The sequence below is a fragment of the Poecilia reticulata genome, chromosome 16 (genome assembly GCF_904066995.2).
Source record: "Poecilia reticulata chromosome 16, P_reticulata-male-v2, whole genome shotgun sequence".
Classification (NCBI taxonomy): Eukaryota; Metazoa; Chordata; class Actinopteri; order Cyprinodontiformes; family Poeciliidae; genus Poecilia; species Poecilia reticulata.
In genome coordinates this window covers 3,431,373-3,452,257 of record NC_088845.1, presented here as the reverse complement: position 1 = coordinate 3,452,257, position 20,885 = coordinate 3,431,373, and the positions used below count along the sequence as shown (strand labels likewise).

Genomic DNA, 20,885 nt, shown 5'->3' with positions numbered 1-20,885 from the left:
GGAGGTCCTTCCTGCCCGCAGAATCACCACTCACAACGACACTTTGGAGATACTTGGATGATATGAGTTACAACATTTCATTTTTCTTCGCAATAGAGTATTTCTGAATTGAGTTGAATAAGAGGAATAAGTCATGTTACTGTTGAACAATAACTCTTCGAAGATAATTGGATGAGATGAGTTATGACAACATTTAATTTCCCTTTGGAACAAATCTTTTCTTAACAAAATTGAATTTGAAATGTTTGGTGTACTGTTGTTAGGTGTTGTATCGGCCTCATAATGTCAAAATATGAACATCAGTGCCAATTCAGAAGGTTACATTAAGTTTACCTGTAAAGTCCACCCAAAAGCCAAATATTCTGACATATATACAAACACAGAGTTGGGTAATAACTAGTAAAATTTATGTGAGTAATCTTTTGGAAGATATACTTTTAGGAGTATTTTTACTACAATGTACATTTTACTTTCCATCCATCCATCCATTTTCTTCCGCTTCATCCGGGGTCGGGTCGCGGGGGCAGCAGCTTAAGAACGGAGGCCCAGACTTTCACTGTTGATTGAGTAATTGTATTATGGAGTATTACTACTCTTACTTGGATAAAAATTCTGGATACTCTACGTGACCCGACCCCGGATAAGCAGAAGAAAATTAATGGATGGATGGATGGATGGATGGATGGATCTCCCCACGGTAACTTACTTCACTGAATGAGAAAAAAGTTTGTTTTAAACAAAAAAATCACCAGACACAGATACACATCTGTAGTTTTGTTTCATAAGGTATTTTCATTAAAAGAAATTGATTTAGGAAAATGTTTCTTTTGTCAAATTTTGTAATTATGTCATTTATATGAATCATTTTCATTCAGGTATTTAAAATACCAAAACTTAAACATAACTTTATATTTTGGTCCGTCTGATTGATATTGACACAGTACTTTTAAATTTATTATTTTTTTTTTACAAAAATACTTTTCACTCTTACTTGAGTAATTTCTTGGTCAGATACTTTTACTTGAGATAAAATAAATTGAAGCAGTAGATACACAGCTTCTGTTTGACACCCGCCCCACGTGCTCACTTTGTTTACATTCTGCACACAGTCCACGCGGTTGTCATTACTCGCCCTCTCATTGGCTTGACGTCACATTGCTTCCTCCCACAGGCGGGACCTGTGAGCGGAAGCAGTTTCTACGTCGCTTAAAAATCTAATATAACTCCGTCAAATTCAAGAAATACTGACTCATTCCTATGTGTATCGCTTCTTAAAGGATTTCTGCGTCGTTAAAATTCAACCGCGATAAACGGGAAGTCCGGTTTACCTCTTAAAAACGTTGCTACGCTCCGGTGACCGTTAGAAACCAACGAAGGCACGGAAAAAACACGACGAAACGGTCGCTAAGCTTCATTCTGGGGTCGTTTTTGGTCGTTATAAATCGAAATAAAGCGAGAGCAACCGGTTTTACCCGCTCGGTGCTGCCCATTTGCAAAAAATCACAGTTCAGATTTGAACATTTAGCGCGTTTGTGTTAACCGGGAACGGGCATGCGCACTGGCGTCGACAGGCAGATGCGGATATAAGGATTGGCGCCGGCGCCACAGCTGATGCATTCATTCATTCTTCGCTGAGGAGGTAAGGTCCCCGAACTTCTGAGCAGGTCTACTGATATACATGATTGTACGACAAGCTCAGGAATGCTAAGTCACTTTTAGTTGGCAGATTAGCTGGAAAATTGCATTATTGTAGCAAAGTCCTAGGTTGAGTGACTTTCCAGTAGGCCAAGAGAGGAACCTCTGATCATTTAGTTTCACCTCCAGCTTTGCTGCATTACACGAACTTCATAAATCGTGTTATATCTGCTCTATAACTGCTGGGTTAAACATTTTTTGTCCTGAAAGTACAGCAAGTTCAGAGCGTTGAACAACAGTAGTGTGGGTGGTGTGTTTAAAAGCAGGTTTTCAGTGTGATCTGACCTTTCAACGGTTATTTTAAATAAAAAATAGTTCCCCAGTGTTTCATATTGAAGCTGATGATTTATAGTTTATCTGTATTTTGGAGGGTTAGTCGGTTATTGTTGACCTAGTTAGCTGTTAGTTTGCTAAGTACAGTAGCTGCCCTCCACAGATTAGCCTCGCATTGGTTGCAGTTTACCCGACTTTACTGGCGCTGCATTGGTTATAAAACTCATCGTATTCAGATATGAGGTTCTCGTACCCCCTCTCTGTCTGTTGGTGATTGTCTAAGGTTAATAACAACCTTCTTTAGCGGTCTTCGTTCGCAGTTTTCCCTCGCAGATTTGGGGGTAGTTTCGAAGAGGCAGGGCTCAAATCCTCCCGCTTCTCCGTTGTAGAAATTGGCGCGTCTTTGAGTTTCAAACCTCTCTAAAACCCAATAATTTGGACGTTTTGTCGACTAAAACTTTAGTGAACATGTTTACAGACGTGTGCGTCGTCATTAAAGCCGAGAAACTGGAATTGAAATGTTGTATTTTTGAGTTTTTTTTGTCTGAAACGGAGGGAGTTGTCAGCCCCCCTTCTCTTTTCATTACCACGATAGCTCACAGAACCTGGTCGGCTAGTTTCTCTCTTTTCATCGCATTTTATTTACTTTGACGTGTTTTCAATGAGCTGGAGATCGGCATTGTAGCTCCATATGCATCTTCAGCCTGTGTTGGTAGACTAACGATGGATTGTTAAGTTGATTACTGGGTGTACTGTTAATCACAAGCTAGCACTACTGTTCCTAAGTTAGCTACAGATTATACACCAAGTTCAGACTCAACTATTCAAATTAGCAGTTCTACATCCTGCATCTTCTAAAGAAACCTTCTGCTCAACCAAAAGTTTCCAAGCTTTATATAACATAATTTTGATAACTTTTAACTTTTTTTATTTTTAGACGATTTAAGCCTTTAGCAGCCTTATCAGTGATTCGTGTAGAGATGCACCGATTAGGCTTTTACCAGCTGAAGCAGATTTCCTGTTTTTCTTTGAGGTCTGCCCTTTTAGTTTTGACCCACTCCTGTTTTTCTAAGAACTATAAAAGGGATTGGAGTGAATGATATAATCCTCATTTATTCATCAAAGCATAACTCTAATCCTGATTTAGATTTTTATCAAACTCAAATATTGTATCATGACATCTACACAATGTGTTTGGAGACCAGAAATGATTTTAAATTCTTATTTTTGAGGAATTTGATTAATTGAATTTGACTAATATCAAGAGCAAATTGCCCCCTAAAATGTTTGGCCAATTATCTGAGAAAGATTGCAAAGTTTCAGTACTCCACGCTTATTTTGTTGTTAGGATTTCTTCCTAATATGACCCTAATTTTATGTACAGCGTCCAATTCTCCTGTAGTTTCTGTAAATATTTGTACAATTCTTCACAAATCTTAACTTGTTTTTTTGTTTTCATTTCCAGGAGAGCCATAAGAATAAATCAGCACCATGTCTAGACGCAGGTAAGCACCTACAAGCTCAGTTTCTTATTTTCAAACTTTGAAGCTAAAAGGAAAAATCTGAATAGAAATAGATTGTCTTCAGATTTAAATAGTTTTTATTAATTGTATATCAATAAGTCATTGATATACAATTTAAGAATAAGGTATCTTATAAATATCCATTTTCATCGCAGTGGTCGCCTCACGCTTCAAGCCAGGGATTCAAATGCAGATGAACCCGCAGTCCGAGAACCACTAAAGAAAAGAAAGTCTGAGGTTTGTCTTGTTTTTATTTGTATCCAGTTAGTAAGTAATAGTTGGCTTACTTGAACATGGATTCATTTTTTTTTTGCTTTCCGCCTCAGCCAAAGAAGAAACTTCAACCTGCAGCCAAGAAACAGAACTATGAAATACAGGTCAGTTTGCAGCACATCAGCTCCAGATGATTGTGTGTTTATAGCTGATAAGAGCTCAGCCCAGGATGTTTTACTACTTTATCTTCACTTAGCAGCACCCTCCCATCAGTAAACTGCATATTTTTTCCTCCATGTCCATTTTTATAAAGTTGTAGATTATAATAAAGAACTTTATTGGTTTTTTTTTAATTATTATTATTTTGTTATAACAAAATTAGCTGAAGGGAATACGTTTTGAACTTGGGAGAGGCTGTGATGATGCAGTACCGCCTCTTTACCAGAAGAGGTCACTATGTTAACTAAAAATTAAATTACCGGTATGCCTAGTTTTGGGTTTGTAGCAGCTTTAATCTTAACGTCTCCAGAATTCACATGAGGCTTGATTGGTTTTTAAAAACAAAATCTTTAAACATTCATTTAAACAAAATATCTGTTCTTAAATTATGAGTTTATAAAAATATACACATGTATTTTTTCTTTTTGACGCTTTGGACATTAATACCTTGTTTTTGTTGTTTGTTTTGGGGTTTTTTTTTGTTTCGTTTTGTTTTTTTTGTTTGTTTTTGATTTCCACTGGAATGTCCCATGTGGGTGTGCATTTAAAGTTTGCTGTTCCTGCTTCTCCAGACGTGTTGGTCGGAGGATGGAGCCAGTCCGTGCATTCTCATTGAAACTCCCCACAAGGAGCTGGAGCCCTCAGACCCATCCAGCTTCAAGCAGTACCAGTTCAAGAACCTCTTCATCAAGGCCTCTCCCATCCCTCGTCTCAGGTAAGCCTGGGTTTTGCATATCAATGAGGCCATTGTAGTTCAGCACTTCTCATTGAAATGGATGTTTATTCACAATCTAAAATGCCATTGTAAGATCTGATGTAATCAGGGTCACTGGGTGGGTGGATGAATGGTTTCGTCACATGGTATGAGCCAAGCTATATAAGCTTTGGTTTGCAAAGGACTGAAAAGTTTCTCTTCCCAGCTGGGCGAGTTCAGACGACGTTTGGATTAAAATGCTCAACAAGGAGCTGAAGTACGTTCACGATAAGAGCTACATGCAGCGGCATCCCAAACTGCAGCCCAAGATGAGGGCGATCCTGTTGGACTGGCTGCTGGAGGTGAGTACCAAGCAGAGCAGTGGTTTATGTCAACACATTCTTGGCGAATCTGTAGGATTTTTATGCTGTTGCCTTTGTGCAGGTGAGTGAGGTGTACAACCTCCACAGACAGACGGCATACCTGGCCCAGGACTACTTTGACCGCTTCATGCTGACTCAGGAGAACGTGAACAAAGATTACCTGCAGCTCATTGGCATCACAGCCCTCTTCATCGCCTCCAAGATAGAAGTTAGTTTTCACTACCTGTTGTTTCTGGTGTTTATATCCTAGCAGAATAGTTTTCACTGAAATGCTTCTTTCTTTAGGAAATTTATCCTCCTAAAATCTTCGAGTTTGCGTACGTCACAGACAAAGCGTGTGACGTGTGGGACATCCAGTGCACAGAGCTTCATATATTAAAGGTACGGCAGCGGCTTCCGTCCCCCGTCTGAATGGAGAGGTTGTTTTTCTGCTCTAACATGATGGTCTTCCTGCAGGCGTTGGACTGGAACTTGTGTCCAGAGACTCCCATCTCCTGGCTCAAGCTGTACGTTCAGGTGGAAGCCCAGAAGGATGGAGAGAACTTCCTGGAGCCGCAGTTTTCTCAGGAGACGTACATCCAGATCACACAGGTATCTTGGCTTCCTCACAGACTCTTTATTAAACGTTTTAAATGTTCAGAGTGTGACCTCTGCCTTCATCTCCTTCAGCTGTTAGATTTGTGCATGATGGACATCAGTTCGTTGGACTACAGCTACAGCGTTCTTGCTGCCGCCGCCTTCTGTCACTTCTCTACGTTTGACGTTGTTCATAAAGTCTCAGGTGGGTTTCCACTCGGTCTCTGCACATTTTGCAGGCGGGGTCTGAATATTCCAGGTCGTAACCAGTGAGTTTCTGCCTTCGTTTGGCAGGCCTGACCTGGGAGAGCGTGGTTCCCTGTTATCAGTGGATGAGTCCCTTCATGGACACGCTGCGCTCTGAGCCCAAACCGCAGCTGAAAAACTTCCCCAAAGTCAAAACCGACGACAGGCACAACATCCAGACACATGTGGCCTATCTGGACCTGCTGGTGAGGAAACGCATCTGTTCATCAATCTGTGATGATATTCTGACCTGCTTGGTGATATTCAGAAAGATAAACTGACAATAATTTAGATTGTTGAATCGTTAGTATCTGTCCTAACTAACCAAGAAACACAATCCTGAAGTGCTTTTTGACCACTTGAACGCTGTTTATTACCATAAATAACAGGATATATCAATTAAGCTTTTAAAACTTGCTTTTTTGACAAAAACATTAATATCAAAAGGAAAATTTTATTTCTAAAAACTTGGATATTCACTCCTTTAAAGAGATGAACCTAATTAAACAGTGCTTTGTGTTCATGTATTATATTGATGCAGTTTAATTTACATTAAATATCTTGTAGAAATCAGTTTTCACTTTGACTTTTTTACAGAATTATAATTTTGATTGCTTGGTACTTAAATCAAACAATAAAATGTCTAAGTGGGGAATTTTTTTTTATTAATGTAGGCACTGCTTTTATAGTTTTTCTTAGCCAATTCTTTCCACATTTTTAATAAATTTTTTCCTCCATCTTTGCGCAGAAAAAAGCTCAGGAGCGTCAAATGGACAGCCCCGGCTGTCAGCAGTCACCTGTTGCCATGGGGAAGATTCTGACCCCACCCAGCAGCACAGAAAAGTCGACCAGTCCCTGAGCTGGACACCCCATCAGCAGGACCCACTACCTCTCTTCAGGACAACTTGACGCCACAGTTGAGTCGTCACGGCGACATGTGATGTGGAGAACAAAAGTTTTTTTTATGTTTGGTTGTTTTAACACTAAGCTCTGACGTCTGGCACCCTTAACAGATCAGACAAGAAACTGATCTGTTCCTTCATCAGTGTAATCAGCCACCAGATTGATTAAGTCATCAACCTGGTGATCAATGATTTAATCTGTGATAACTTTCCTTTTTTTTTTTTTTTTTGTTTGTAATGAATGTGGTGTCGAGCTACAACAGTTCTCACTCAACTGGTCTTTCCTCCATGTGAGCCGTCGTCATCTGGGAGTTTCACTGGTGCTGATCTTAAACTTGAAGCTTTGATGCTTTCTGATGGTGCTTCAGTTGATTCTCAGGAAATGAGAAAAACCTGCTTTTGTTCTTACTTACGACAGTCATTCCATTTTAAACAGGTACAATTAGACATGTGCCACTTTTATGTCTCTTTTTTTATGTCTGAAAGTAAATCTGTCCTGATGGAGGCTTGTCACCTTTAGAGCAAACGGCTTGATTTTTGAAGCATTTTACAGCGACAAGAATTATAGGAATTTTTTATTTTTTTTCCTATTTAGGTGTTTAATGCACCTGACCTGCTTGTGGCAAATTTTTTTTACATTTTCTATAATTATTGCAACCTTTTGTTACGTTCCTGGAAAACTTGACCTTTGTGCAAATTTTTTTTTTTTTTTTTTGCTTTTTCATTTTAAGTGCTTGTATTTATTAATAAGCCTTCGTAAGTAAAGGAAACATGTTCATATGTAAAATCTTTTATTGATTGAACTTAGTCTGGTCACTCAGTGCCAAAGGCAAAAAGGTATTTATGAGTTTTGCTCCATAACATCTGTTCATTTGAGGTTCAGCATTAAATGTTGTACATAAGGATGTCTTCAGTGCCTTTTTTATATAACGGGGACGAGGGAGAAAAAATCTATACATGAACTTAATTTAAAACTTAAAATGGAGTGAGCCAAAAAAATGGAAATCCATCAAACCTGTGACTGTAAACCTCCGCAGTGAACACAAACCATGTGAACTGTGTATAAATGTTAAAGAATGTTTTTGTACATAAAGCAATTTAAACAGAGAAAATTGTAATTTCCTTTGTATTGTTTTAAATAAATGTTGAAAGTGTTTTTGGTCTTTGTTTTTTGAGAAATGAGTAAAATGCCTGATTCTTCTGAGTCAAAGCAGAGGCCGTTTCAAAATGGAAAACGATAAATGAACTATTGTAAACATTCTAATAAAGCAACAGTCAAAAGCCTACATACTTAATAATATGCAGATTTAATTTTAAAAAATATTGTCGAGCAGTTAAAGTTCTACCTGAATAGAAATCACAAACTAATTAAGCATTTTTAATTGTGATGAATTTTGTGGCCTACTGTAAATTTAAACGTATAAGTTTTGGACATGACGGCTAAAAGCTTTACAGAAATGCATGCTTCCTTTTTTGTCTTGAATTTGAAAAGTGTCCCAAATACAACAATTCCACCACTTTAATGCTGCTGCTGCTGCAGTGAGTGAAAAAAGTGGCAAATAAAAATAAATCACTGGCAGAAGAAACATGAATGTTGGGCTTCGTTCCCACCGCAGCTCAAAGTGACCCAGTTACAGGCTTTTTAAACAAGTAGTTCTAGAATAAAAACCTGCATAACAATGTTGCTGCAGCACAAGTTAAAGATGGCAGAAGAGTTCATAAGATGTAAGAAGTGAAGGTCACAGTTTCACAAACTAACGTACAGAGATTAGTTTCTGTCCCACTTTTATGTCAGATGATTCATGATATCAGCTCCTAATTTCCATACTCATGCGCTGAAGGAGTATTTCAGTAAAACTCTGCAGATGCGACACGTTGATGTTCCATGAGTGAAAAAATGGCTTCCTGTGACTCAAATCTGTGTGAGAGTGTTTCAGGTTCAGCTCAGTAGGTTTCAGATAATCTGCTCACGTTGAGCAAAGAGCTGCAAACCTTGATGACCAAAACCTTTTTATCGCATTACAACCAAGAAACTTCACTGTATTTTGCTGGGAGTTTGTGATGCACCAAAACAAAAATATCCATAAATGTTTAAAAGGGAGTAAAATTACATGATTTTAAAACCTGAAATCGCCTCCATTAACCTAAATAAAATTAATCAAAATCAACCGCCTACAAGGGTCATTATTTAGTAAATGGACTCCACCTGTGTGTATTTTAACACATAGTATTTAAAATATATATCATGTAAATTTCTGCAAGGACTGAACCGTAATTATAAGTCTGTTTCTCTACCCTGGTCCTCACCGCCCCCCCTGTCCTGCATGTTTTCAGTATTTCCCTTCTGCCACACACCTGAATTGTATCTCTGGGTGATTAACAGGTTTCTGCAGTATTTGGAGGTGATGCAATCATTTGAATCAGCTGTTCTGAAAAAGAGGCACATCCCCCCTGCTCTGCATCTAAAACATGCAGAGCAGGTTTTAGATGCAGGGTGGAGAAACTCTGTGATAATCAAATGAGCAAACAACATCTGACTTTCAACAGTTTTTACCTAATTTAGACAGAAAATCTTATACTTTCATATACTAGACAATAGTTTATCAACTTTCCCTTGCATTTGAAATGCTGTATTTCAAATGTACCATTTTTAAATAATATGCATTTTGATATTTATTATCTTCTGTTTAGTTTCCCAAAATGTTTTATCATATTTTAAAAACAGAACATGAATTTTTATACATGCACAGATTTATTTTCCCCAAAAGTTGTTTTATTACATTTTAAAAAATAAATTTAAGATCTTGTGACAGAGATTTATTTCAAAGCTGCTATTTTCTTGTGTGTCATGGAGTTTTAAACCAATCAAAATTCAGTTTCTGTGGAATTAGAAAGTGGATTTTTTTAAATCACAGAAATAGTTTTATGGCCTACGCAGTTTAGAACCAGATTTAAGTAATTTTACCCTAACCCGTTCTTGCCCTATCTTCCTGTGGAAGATTTCCTGTGTGCAATACCTCAATGGAAAATTAAGTGAAAGGAAAAAGTGTGATAGTAAAAGGTGAATAAAATGATTCCAATTTTCTAAGCAATCATCATCAGAGAGCCGTAATCATCAAAGCAGACAGAAATAATCAGCTACACACAGGACAAACTTTACGGGGAAAAGGCTTTTTTATTAAAAGTCACATACAAAAGGAATAATCCATTATAGGCAGCTATAAAATGTTTATTTGTACATCATATTACACGGTTCATCTCTGCTCGGTTTAAACCTACAGGAATGATGCAACACGTTCACACCTCCGCCTCAAAAAGCTCTGGATTTACAACAGATACTGAACACCGAAGAGGTCAGAATTCACTCAGCATCTGCTTCACATCGACAGTTTATAAACACACACACACACGCATGCACGCACACACACACACACGCGCACGCACACACACCTGTGTTGCTCCATTTGGATGCATAGTTTTGAGCACAGTTCTTTCAGGGCTTATTTTGCTTTTATTCTATTTCACTTTAGGCACCAGAAGAGAAACACAAAACCTGTTTCACCATCTGAAGGAAAGAACTTTATACTGGCAGCTGCACAAAAACAACAAAAAAAACCTGACATTTGAATGCAAAATAAGATTTAATAGAACAATGGAGAGCTGTGTCATCAAACCTTGAACTGGCAGCAGACATTTGAGTTGATTAGTTTAAAATAAACCTTTTTCCTCTGATTCTCCTCCTCTCCACGTAGATCTACATTCATCAGGCAGAATAATGAAAACCAGGTGATAGATAATGGATTCGGGTTAAACTAATCACCCATTTTTGTTTTTGATAGCAAAGAAACTTTAAAAAGTCACGTGCAGAAAACAATTGTTCTGATAAAGTCGTCTATTTCTGTTTCTCGTTATCTCTTCACCTTCAGGACGACAAATTTACCGTCTGCTTTAATGCAGCTGAAACAAACGACCACAGTCCAGATAACGGCTGAATTTACAGGCGCTGAGTCGTGAAAAGACTCTGAAGTGATCACTAAATGACCTCTGTAGGGTCGATGGGAGATTAGGGTTGTTTTCAGTCCCTTTATCCAACTCTGGATTTGCTTGATTGTATCTGCAAACTTTGATGAGAGCAAAACAAAAAGAAAATGCAACAAATGTGGACTTTTAAAGTGTAAGATATGAGAATACTTAAGCGTTCTTTTAGAACTGAACCAATTTCTGCAGTTCAATATACAAGATGCTAAAAATAATAGAAACTATACCTATATGTGGTCATTATGTTCGTTGGAACCATAAATAAATGGATTGTGAATAAATTCATCAAATACTTTGTAAAACATTGATGTTTTACAAATGTCATTCAACATTTGCTTTGAATGACATGTTTGCTTGTCTTTCACATTTTAAAGAGCTAAAGTTAAAATAAAAGAGCTCTGGTGTCACATCATATTTATACCTCCTGGAAACAAGAAGTCATAAATTCAAATTTCAAGAGTTCCATATATAAACTATAAAGCCTGTGTGTATTTAAATAACATTTTTAGAAGTATGAATAATTATCTCCACTGATTATCTTAAATCTAATTATTGATCGCATGTTTGTGAAGGTTAATAATTTCTAAAATGTATGTATTTATTTGTAGACTTTTATCTGGTTCAGCCTCACGTTTTTCTAATTTTTCTCATTTAAACATTTATCTCAGCAGATTCTTTCGTCTCTTACTCTTTAGCACCACCTAGTGTCTGTTTGATAGATGTGCTAAAACCAAAACGGAGGTTTGTGTCAATAAGCATTCAAGCAGACTAATAAGTTCATCTTTAACTGCAAATAAATATAAAACTAGATTTGCTACGATTTTGTTTCAATGAATAGAAATTTCAAAACAGCTTGAAGATCAAATTTGTATGTAAACAGGTGAGTTCTATGGCGGAAAAAGTGAAGTAACCAGCATATCAACGGAGCACAACCAACAACCATCAAAGAGGATCATCAATGAGCTTCTTTAAGGGAGTAGAAAAATAATCTTATTTAAAAATGTACCAGTAAAGCTGATTTTACAAGGTGGAAAAAGTGTTTTACCCTCCAATATTACAAAAGTTCTGTTTCAAATTGATTGTTTTGTCCTGCATGAAGACTGAATCCTCTTCTAGTGCAATAGGAAGGTAGAAAAGAGAAATTAAAAGCTTTTTTTTGAGTGTTTACACATCTTTTAAACCTGGGAATTTAAAAATCTAAGTTTGTCTATGTTTATTTACAAAAAACTGCAAAGATCCTTGGAAAGACTTTTAGTATGTTTGACATTTTGAATAGAAATTTCAAAAGAAAAGCTTTCCGATCCAAAAAGTCTCAAATAAAATGCTGTGAAAGAACAACTTAAGTCATTTTCAAGGCCTTAATGTTTTCTGAGATTTCAAGTGTAGCAGTGTAATTCTTCCACTCTGACCTCCAGCCACTGAAAGTTTCTCACATCATTTGATGGTGGTGCTGCTTCAGAGAAAACACTCTTTGACCCTGAAAGTCCCATTTCGCAAACAGCAAAGCACAGCGACCCAGAAGCCTCTGACAAATTGAATAACATCATCACAAAGAAGATATTTTAATGGAAGAGGAAAAATGTTTCTGTGTAAAGTTGGTGAATGAACCAGTAACGAGGTCTCTGTGCTTTTCTTTTTCTTCCTCAAACTTCTGAAGCACGACTTCTCTGAAAAAAGGAGCAACGACACAATGAACCTCCAACCTTGAATGTGTCTTTGAATTCCTCCCAACGCTGGTGAACACATGGGAGAGGAGCTGCTGCATCCACACAACATCCCATTTAAACCCTTTTTGTTGGATTAGATGTTCTGCAGCTAAATCTGCTGTTAAAACCTGCTGCATAGAGCAGCTTAGACCTTCATCTCCTTAGCAGTGTGTTTTTTTTAAGGTGGAGCCACCAGGGGGCGCTATAGGGGCTTCTGAACGTTGAAAGGAATATGAGGAAGAAAAAGCAAAAATAATTAAATGTAATTAGAATTTGATTGTTAAATTGTTTTCCAATCATTATTATAAAATATAACAAATATTTGTTATTTCTGATATCAGTCAAATTTCTCAAGCTGTTTTGCTCGTTAAGCTAGCTTAGCTAGTTAGCAGGAAATGGAAAAGTTTCTGAAGTAAACATCCAGCAGAAAAAACCTAAGAACTGGGAATGAAACTAAGTTATTAGCTATTATGACGTGAACATCAGATGAGCCCTGATAAGATTTTCCAGAACATAATTCAAACTAAACTAAAATACACAAACACCACTAAAGAAAAAAACCCACCAATATGAACAAATTAAAGCAAAGTCTGTTATTTATAGACATTTTACTTGTAACTGGATTAATATTTGGTATTTATAATCGTTTATCCCTTTTAAAATGAGCCCTGTTGTGTCTGTTTGGTTACTCATAAACTAGTTTCTTTGGTTTTATTCCTCCTTTTCATAAAATGACCAACTACGAGCAGAAATAAGCAAAGTTTTCTTGTTTATGTTTGGTCTTATATTTGAAAGATTTGGGGACTTACAGCTGGATGATTAATAAAATTTTTGGTTTATGGAGATTTTATTTTTGGAAAATTGTGATGTTTTTTTTCACCACTCCTTGAGTTTTCATAGTTTTTAGTGACGTCAACGGGCCCACGGCAGCCATTTTGCCTGATAAGCGTGTTTTACAGCATCTGTTTATCTGAACTTTGAACTCAGGTCAACTCAATGATAGAATACTAGAGCCAGGCCACAATTTTATAATGACTTTATTACAAGAATAAAGTCACTATATTACAAGACTACAGCCATGATGTTAGGAGAATATTGTAGTAATCTTATAAGAACTCCAACACAAAAAACCCAAAAATTTAAATGAGGAATGTTGACCATTTTGTGAAATCATTTTTTTGTATCGGTTTCACTTAATAAAAACAATTAATCTTTTACATATCTGCATCAAATTATTAAAGCTTTAATTGTCACTAAAATAACTTTTTTATTGCAACTTTAAGACGCTATGTCTAATAAAATTGTTTTTTTCTGCCAGTATTACAACTATATTCTCATAATTCAACAAAACATTACCTTAAGCTGGTTCTAATACTCTGTATTACAACTCACAGAAGAGATGATTGAAATAAAAGCCACTTTTTTGAATTATTATTTCTTTTTCTTAGAAACAAAGTGAGAAAAAAATTAAAATTGAAAATCTGATCTGGTATGAAAACAAGGATTTTATTTTGGAGCCATTATTCCCCTGAGTAAATATCCCTGACAGGACCATAATAGTGAATATAACCTGAAAATGTCTTGTTTGTTTTCTGACGTTGTGTGAACGCAGCACTTCCAGACCCCATAGGCAAAGTAGGACTGTGTGGTCGGGGTTGAGTGGCTCCCCCTAGTGGTGCTGAGGCAGCGGGTCATGGCTGTGGCTCCTCTGTATGTAGGCTATCGCGTCCCTGTATGTGAGGCCCAGCTGTGGCCGGTCGTACATCTCACTCAGAGCCTGAAACTTCGGCCCCCACCGTGACAGCCTGTCACACACAAAACCTCCTTCCTCCTCCTCCTCTACCTCCTCCTTCTTGTCCCCGGCAGCCATTCTTCTGCAGGACACGGCCGACCCCAGAGAGCTGAGGCTTCCTGCTGACGACCCGGAGCCCTCCACGCACCAGACGTGGTAGGCGTCGGCTGGAAACGCACCGCTGTCGTTGTCCGCCTCCCAGATGATTCGCTCCACGTAGCTTTTGAAGTCCACATGCGAGCGCGCCGCGGGCGGAGCGTCGACGCAGCTGCCTGTGTCGCTCATCTCTGTGTCCCTGCCCGCGTGGGAGGAATAGTTGGCGTAGGTGGCGTCGCTGCTGTAGCCGGCGCCGGCTGTGTGCTGCTGATGGTGGTGGTGGTGATGGTGGTGGTGCGGGATGCTGAGGTAGGGGGCCCCGGAGCTGCAGGAGGAGCCGGATGGATGCACCTCCTCCTGGGAGCCAGGGGAGGACTTGATGAGTGGGGCGGTGGTGCAGGAGGACGACTGGGACAAGCTGGAGCACAGAGGACGCTTCAGCTCCGTGATGTCATATGCATTCTGAAGGGAAGAAACCAAAAACATGTAGTCCATGAATTAAAGATCTCATTATAGTCAGGGCTCTGTTGAAGACATGAGCTGCTGGATGCACTTCAACAACCAGGACTTTACTATCCGTCCTTGAACAGGTTAGGATAGGTCTCTGGGTGATACAAAACATGTTGGTTGCTCAAAATCCTTCTTTGACACCAAGATTTGAGTTTGCTCACTTCTGAGCTTCTTTCAGAATGAGCTGCTTTACGTCCTCTGTCACTTCAAATCCAAATAAGCTGCTGTTGGCCCCGCCCTCCAACTCAGTGTTTACATTCAAGAGTGGAAAAGGCTGCAAACAGACGCACAATTATATCTTACATCTTTGAAAAGCATTAGTAGAGCCTCATGCACAACCATCAAGAATTCAGCAAGTGATTTCTGCATAGTAAATAAACAAAACTCTCATTCTTTCCAGCAGCCATTGTATACAAACAGCGGTAAAACCAGGTAAGATGTTTGAGAAACTTTAAACGGCGTCTATTTCCATGTAGATCCTTCTCAAGCTGCTGCCTCACAGATCACTCCTCCCATGCACCTCCTTCATTCAGTTAGCGGCAGCAATACTTAATTGAGGATATCTCCGTAAATAAGTCAAAGGCAATATGGTGTTGACTTGTATTTATTTTCTGATTCAGATCAGAGCTGAAAATGACCAGAATCAGATGACAACCAGTGTCCCAAACGAGACAGACCCAGTCCTGGATTCACTCCCCATCAATTCAGAAGTATTTTATGATTAAGGTGCAGCTACATGATGTCAGTCAGCCAACCTGTTCTAGCAATTATTAAGCAGTTGGTGGATCTGCACATCTGCTCAGCTCATTATATTACACTGATAAAAACATTGTTAAAGCGTTTATAAAGTAAAGATGTTGTGATGACTTCCAGATTATCAGAAAGGGTAGGAGCTTCTTAAAGAGACAGAGGCCCAATTTCAAGGGATCAAACTGTGAAGTCAAACTTCTTTTCAGTGTATACAGCATTTCTAAAACAACTACAGGTAACAAAGTTTCTTGATTGTGCTTGTAAAACACATAAAACTCCCCCTTTAATTTGTCATTATTTCTATATTTTAACTTTCACCCACAGCCACACTACGCTTATTCACTTTTTCCTACAGCTGTGTGCAAGAGAACAATTCAGCCCTGGATCAACTTGTTCTCTGTTGAAATGTTCTGACTGTGAGCAGGCGAGTATAAACTTAAAAGCAGGTTGAACATGTTTAGCATTGTGTGTGTGTGTGTGTGTGTGTGACTGGGTACCTGGTCCTGCTCTCCTCCTCCTTCCTCGTTGTAGTTCAGGATATTTTCTCGGATGTCTTCCCAGCTCTGGTGTTCAGCAGGGATGTGGTAAACTCCTCGCTTTCTGAACTTGTTTCGGCTGCCTTTCTGATTCCAAACGGTCACCGCCACCAACACCACTAAACACACACACGCACACACACACACACACACACACACACACACACACACACACACACACACACACACACACACACACACACACACACACACACACACACACACACACACACACACACACACACACACACATTGACAGGTATAGGTGGTAGAAGAAATGAATACATAGCCTGCCACGAATGCTAAGGCTAGTTAGCATAGCCACCGATGACAGCTGATAAACAATTTCCTGTAACGGTGAATTGTTTCTCCACCATTAGAATATTTAGCAGCGAGTACATGAAGATGATGGACAGCGCTAAGCCCCTCCTCCTGGCTTTGATTGTTTTTGGTCAGGATTTGTGCATTTCTTCAGATGGCGGACATCAATCTTTTCACAGATTATCTGTCTTATATCAAACTGTCGCAACATGGTGAAAGTTTTAACATATTTTTGTAAAAGTTAAACACTGCAGCTTTAAGGAACCTGAGTGTGATATTGGCAAAACATATGCTCAGGTCACATAAAGCAACACAAAAAATTCACTTTAGCAATCACTTGTTCTTACCAATAAAGACAAGCAGGCACATGCTGATGGCGAGGATGGAGCTGGGGCTGAGAGCAGCCATCCTCTGACCTTTGACCTGCCCCAGCTCGCAGCGATGACCCCTAAATCCCTCCTGACAGCGGCACTGGTAGCTGTCGGCTGACAGGGGATGGCATGTGCCGCCATTACGACAGGAGGACGAGCTGCAGGGTGACGGTACACAGCGCTGGAGACCGGACTCATCGGTGACGGTCACCTGAGGGCCTGGACACCTGCAACGGGTCAGAGTCCAGCAGAGACGACTGGATGAGCACCAACTGGTACAAATACCCTAAAAAAGCTTCATCAAACCTGAATATGTTTAACTCATTTCAGTTTATTCTGTGCGGTTTTGCGTTCATGCATTATTTACTTGCACTGGTGTTTTCTCCACAGGTCGACGCAACGCAGCGGGCTGCGACAGGGCTGGCTTCTGCATGCGTCGCTGGAGCAACCCGAGGTGACCCCCCGCCTCTCCAGCAGCGTCACCAGGTCCCTGCTCTGGCCGTCAAGAGGCAGGACGTGGCCGTTAAAACGGACGTCCCGCAGGCAGCCTGCACGGAAAAACAGAAACATCCGATTGAAAAGACAAACTCACAGTTCATTTGAGGGATCAGACCAAAGTTTTGATGACTTTTTAGCGCATAACCAGCCAGAACAAACTGTTGAACAAGGTGTAAACAGTATATCATGTAAAATCATGAAGATCTATCAAAAAAACTCAATGTTTGAAAGTCAAACTGTTATCAGAATGTAGTTCTGCTGTTTCTCACTTGTTCAATATGACTAGTAGGATCTGAATATTAGTAAAGTATAAATGAGAGTTTTAACAAGTGTTGCAGTTACTGTGCCCTGCAAAAGTTTTCCTACTGTTTATCGTCTGTTTTCTTAAGATTTATATGATGGACCACCATGGAGGAAAACATAAATTTTAAGTAGACAGAAAATGTAAGACGTTTACAGCATTTTTTGAAAAAAAAACATTTTGAAGTGTGTCATGCATTTGCATTCAGAGTCCAAAACTTACAACCCATTCCAGCTAAAAACTATTTGCAGCTCAGTCCTGATTCTTTGGACTCATAAGTGACAGGTTGAAATGCAACATTATGCGAAACAATTCAAAGGGAAAGAAAACTTTGGTTTATTAAATGCTTGCAAAATAATCTACTGTAAAGGAAGCATAGACCCAAAACATGTGAAGGTAATTATTTAACTCACATTGATTTTTTTTAAATTCAAGTTAAATAAAATCCTTTTGACAGATGAATACTGATGAGAGCAAGATCTCACCCTGGAAGTCAGCCTTGTCTCCAGCGTTTGGTCTGTTGCCAACCATCAGGCTGGCCGGATGAACCACAATCTCCCTGCGGCTCCCCAGCTGCGCATGAACCTCCCGGGAGCCGCCTCCCTGCTCCAGTCGCAGGGTAAACCTGTTGTCGTGGCGACCGAGGCTGACCAGGACCCACTGTCCGACGTCCACTCTGTGACCGGGGAGCTGGAGAGAGTGAGCGCCGTCTCCCAGGTTGGCACGCACCGAGATGTGACCGTCACTGATCTGAAAAGTTGAAAAGTTAGAGATGGAAAAGTCCAATAAAGACATGTAAAAAATAATTATATATAGAATACATTAATGTTTCACTGCAACTGCACACTGAATACTTGATAAGAATTGGTCTTTAATTTATTCACAATTATTTAGTGTGTGGAACATTGAGAAAACATTTACTTTTACAAAATCTTTGGTGCTTCACTAGTTCTTTAATATCCTGTACAATTCACATTTAGCAGCAGGATAACGCTTAGTCTCCTGAAACCAAACTCTTTGAACGACATGTTCCCCCACTTGCCTGTGGTGGCGCTGCACCAAGAACTACTGAAGAAACGACACAAAAATACAAAAGCTTAGAGCAGAACAGAGCAGAACCTTTGTGCTGGTGTTTTTCTGGTTCTGTTCCTGTAAATTTGACAAACTACAACTATTCAGGATAAAACGTATTGTTATGTTATCACTGGACACTAAGTTTTGGTTTAAAAAAATCATCTGACGCTGGAAAAGACTATTGTTGTGATCAAGTTGTGCTAAAAAGAGTTAGCTAATCAGAAAAGCTTTAAAACATTAAAAGCAAAACAGATTTTTCTACTGATTCAAATCAGTAGAAGAGCACTCACTTTGCACCAATCTTATGGTCAAATAATGTAAATAACAGATTAAAAACAACTAATATCTTCGTTGTTGACCTCATATGTCTATTTATTCAATAATTTAACACCAAATTACCTCAATTAAACATTTTAATGGAGTTCCACCACCAGTTTTGACTCAATCTGATTTCAAATTATCTGGAAAACAAGACTTCTTGTAGGAAAAAGGGCCAATCCGTGATTTATGTGTCTACTATAAAAGGCATTAATGACACTAAACCCCAGAATGGGATTTCAGTAACTAGTAGCTGTTGTTTATGTTGGCATGGACAGGTCATTTAGCAGTAAAGTAGGTAAATACTGAAGCTGAAAGTCAGGCTGACCTCCAGAATGATGTACTCGTTGGAGTCCCGGGATGCCACGGAGAGCAGGGTCCCCGAGGTGGCTCTGGTCCGGAGGAGCATCTGGATGTTGGTGCGTCGGGGGCTGCCGCCCCCTCTGAGCTGGAAACGCATCACGCTGTCCGAGTCGAAGGAGAAGTCCTGCACAGCTGAGCAGGGAACAGGGCAAGGTTACTACAGCTAACTAAAACTAATGAAACCACCAAAACTGGAACTGAGAAAACATTTCTGTTACCTGAAATAAATAAAAATTATAGCTAACTGGAATTACATCATATATTCATACATCTAAAACATATTTTAATTATACATATGATACCCTTTGTTTTTGTGTTTATGAATGTATTTATCAGCTGCTGTGAAATAGATTTTTTCCCCCCCTCCCACAAGCAGTTTACGTCAAATAACGGTAATCATTTTTGAAATTCCACACCTAAAAATTAACCAAAGTATGAAAAAACTAAAACTGTAACTAATAAAGACTAAGCTAAAACTAAACATTTAACTAATAAAATCTAGCAAACTCGGGCTGCACAGTGGCGCAGTTGGTAGAGCTGTTGCTTTGCAGCAAGAAGCTTCTGGGTTCGATTCCCGGCCCCGGTCTTTCTGCATGGAGTTTGCATGTTCTCCCTGTGCATGGTGGGTTTTCTCTGGGTACTCCGGTTTCCTCCCACAGTCCAAAAACATGACTGTCAGGTTAATTGGCCTCTCTAAATTGCCCCTAGGTGTCAGTGTGTGTGTGCATGGTTGTGTGTCTCTGTGTTGCCCTGCGACAGACTGGCGACCTGTCCAGGGTGACCCCGCCTCTCGCCCGGAACGTTAGCTGGAGAGGCACCAGCACCTCCTGACCCCACTAAGGGACAAGGGTGTAAAGACAATGGATGGATGGAGAAATCTAGCAAACACTATAAAAACAAACTAAAGCCAACTGAACAAGACAACAAGTCACAATCAAATAAAACTGAACTATAATAAAAATCCCAGAATTATTATAACCCTGAGTTAAAACTGCGCTTTATCCAGGAGAGCTTACAACAAAGGGCCTCTCACCTCTCTCACACTTGTGTCCGTTGTATCCCGGACGACACTCGCAGCTGAAGGAGCCCCAGTCAGCGAGGCAGGAGGCGTGAATGCCACACGAAGGACCGGCGGCCGTCACACACACGCCGTCTGTCAGCTGGCATCCTGGCGCACTGTCGACGCTCTCACCTGGACTCGCCAGGTCGTACACCTGAGGCCAAACGAGAAAGCTGACATTCCTTCTTTCCTCTGCAACGTTTCATCAAAAGCACTGAAACATAAAACGTGACGTCTGAAGAGTTCCAGGCTGTATTCACGGCCAACATTAGATTGGATTTTGTTTTAATTCCGCTGTTTTGATCCCCTGAGTTTAGATTGCAATAAGACTTAATTCGACATGCACTAAATTTTCACACAAGCCCATTGTTTCAGTTGGCAGGCGCACTGCGGCAGCATTTTGTGGTGTGTCAGTCTGTGTTAGCGC

General features: G+C 39.5%; 2 protein-coding genes across 2 annotated transcripts in view; one reads left to right on the top strand and one right to left on the bottom strand.

Moving 5' to 3' along the window:
* The first annotated feature begins 1,001 nt into the window (after positions 1-1,001).
* On the top strand, positions 1,002-7,880 carry ccne2 (cyclin E2). The gene is made up of 12 exons (XM_008430790.3): positions 1,002-1,639; positions 3,434-3,473; positions 3,647-3,728; positions 3,818-3,868; positions 4,496-4,638; positions 4,844-4,979; positions 5,062-5,208; positions 5,286-5,381; positions 5,457-5,591; positions 5,670-5,781; positions 5,871-6,028; positions 6,571-7,880. Exons 2-12 carry the CDS (start codon positions 3,460-3,462, stop codon positions 6,679-6,681), a joined length of 1,185 nt encoding a protein of 394 aa, XP_008429012.1. The 5' UTR covers positions 1,002-1,639; positions 3,434-3,459; the 3' UTR covers positions 6,682-7,880.
* Positions 7,881-10,561: 2,681 nt separating this feature from the next.
* The window catches only part of LOC103477590 (neural-cadherin), a 137,214-nt gene continuing 126,890 nt past the window's right edge, over positions 10,562-20,885 (bottom strand). Inside the window, exons 28-34 of the mRNA XM_008430788.3 lie at positions 20,432-20,612; positions 19,364-19,530; positions 18,129-18,393; positions 17,212-17,392; positions 16,821-17,071; positions 16,114-16,271; positions 10,562-14,818 (exon numbers count right to left, since the gene is read on the bottom strand). Of these exons, the coding sequence (XP_008429010.2) occupies positions 14,138-14,818; positions 16,114-16,271; positions 16,821-17,071; positions 17,212-17,392; positions 18,129-18,393; positions 19,364-19,530; positions 20,432-20,612 (1,884 nt within the window). The 3' untranslated portion in view covers positions 10,562-14,137. The remainder of the gene's footprint in view (positions 14,819-16,113; positions 16,272-16,820; positions 17,072-17,211; positions 17,393-18,128; positions 18,394-19,363; positions 19,531-20,431; positions 20,613-20,885) is intronic.

What these genes read in the sequence shown, in the direction of transcription:
- ccne2 (XM_008430790.3), top strand. An exon ending in CAGAGCTTCATATATTAAAG is followed by an intron (nt 5,382 to 5,456) that starts GTACGGCAGCGG and finishes GTCTTCCTGCAG; the next exon opens with GCGTTGGACTGGAACTTGTG. An exon ending in CGTTGTTCATAAAGTCTCAG is followed by an intron (nt 5,782 to 5,870) that starts GTGGGTTTCCAC and finishes TTCGTTTGGCAG; the next exon opens with GCCTGACCTGGGAGAGCGTG.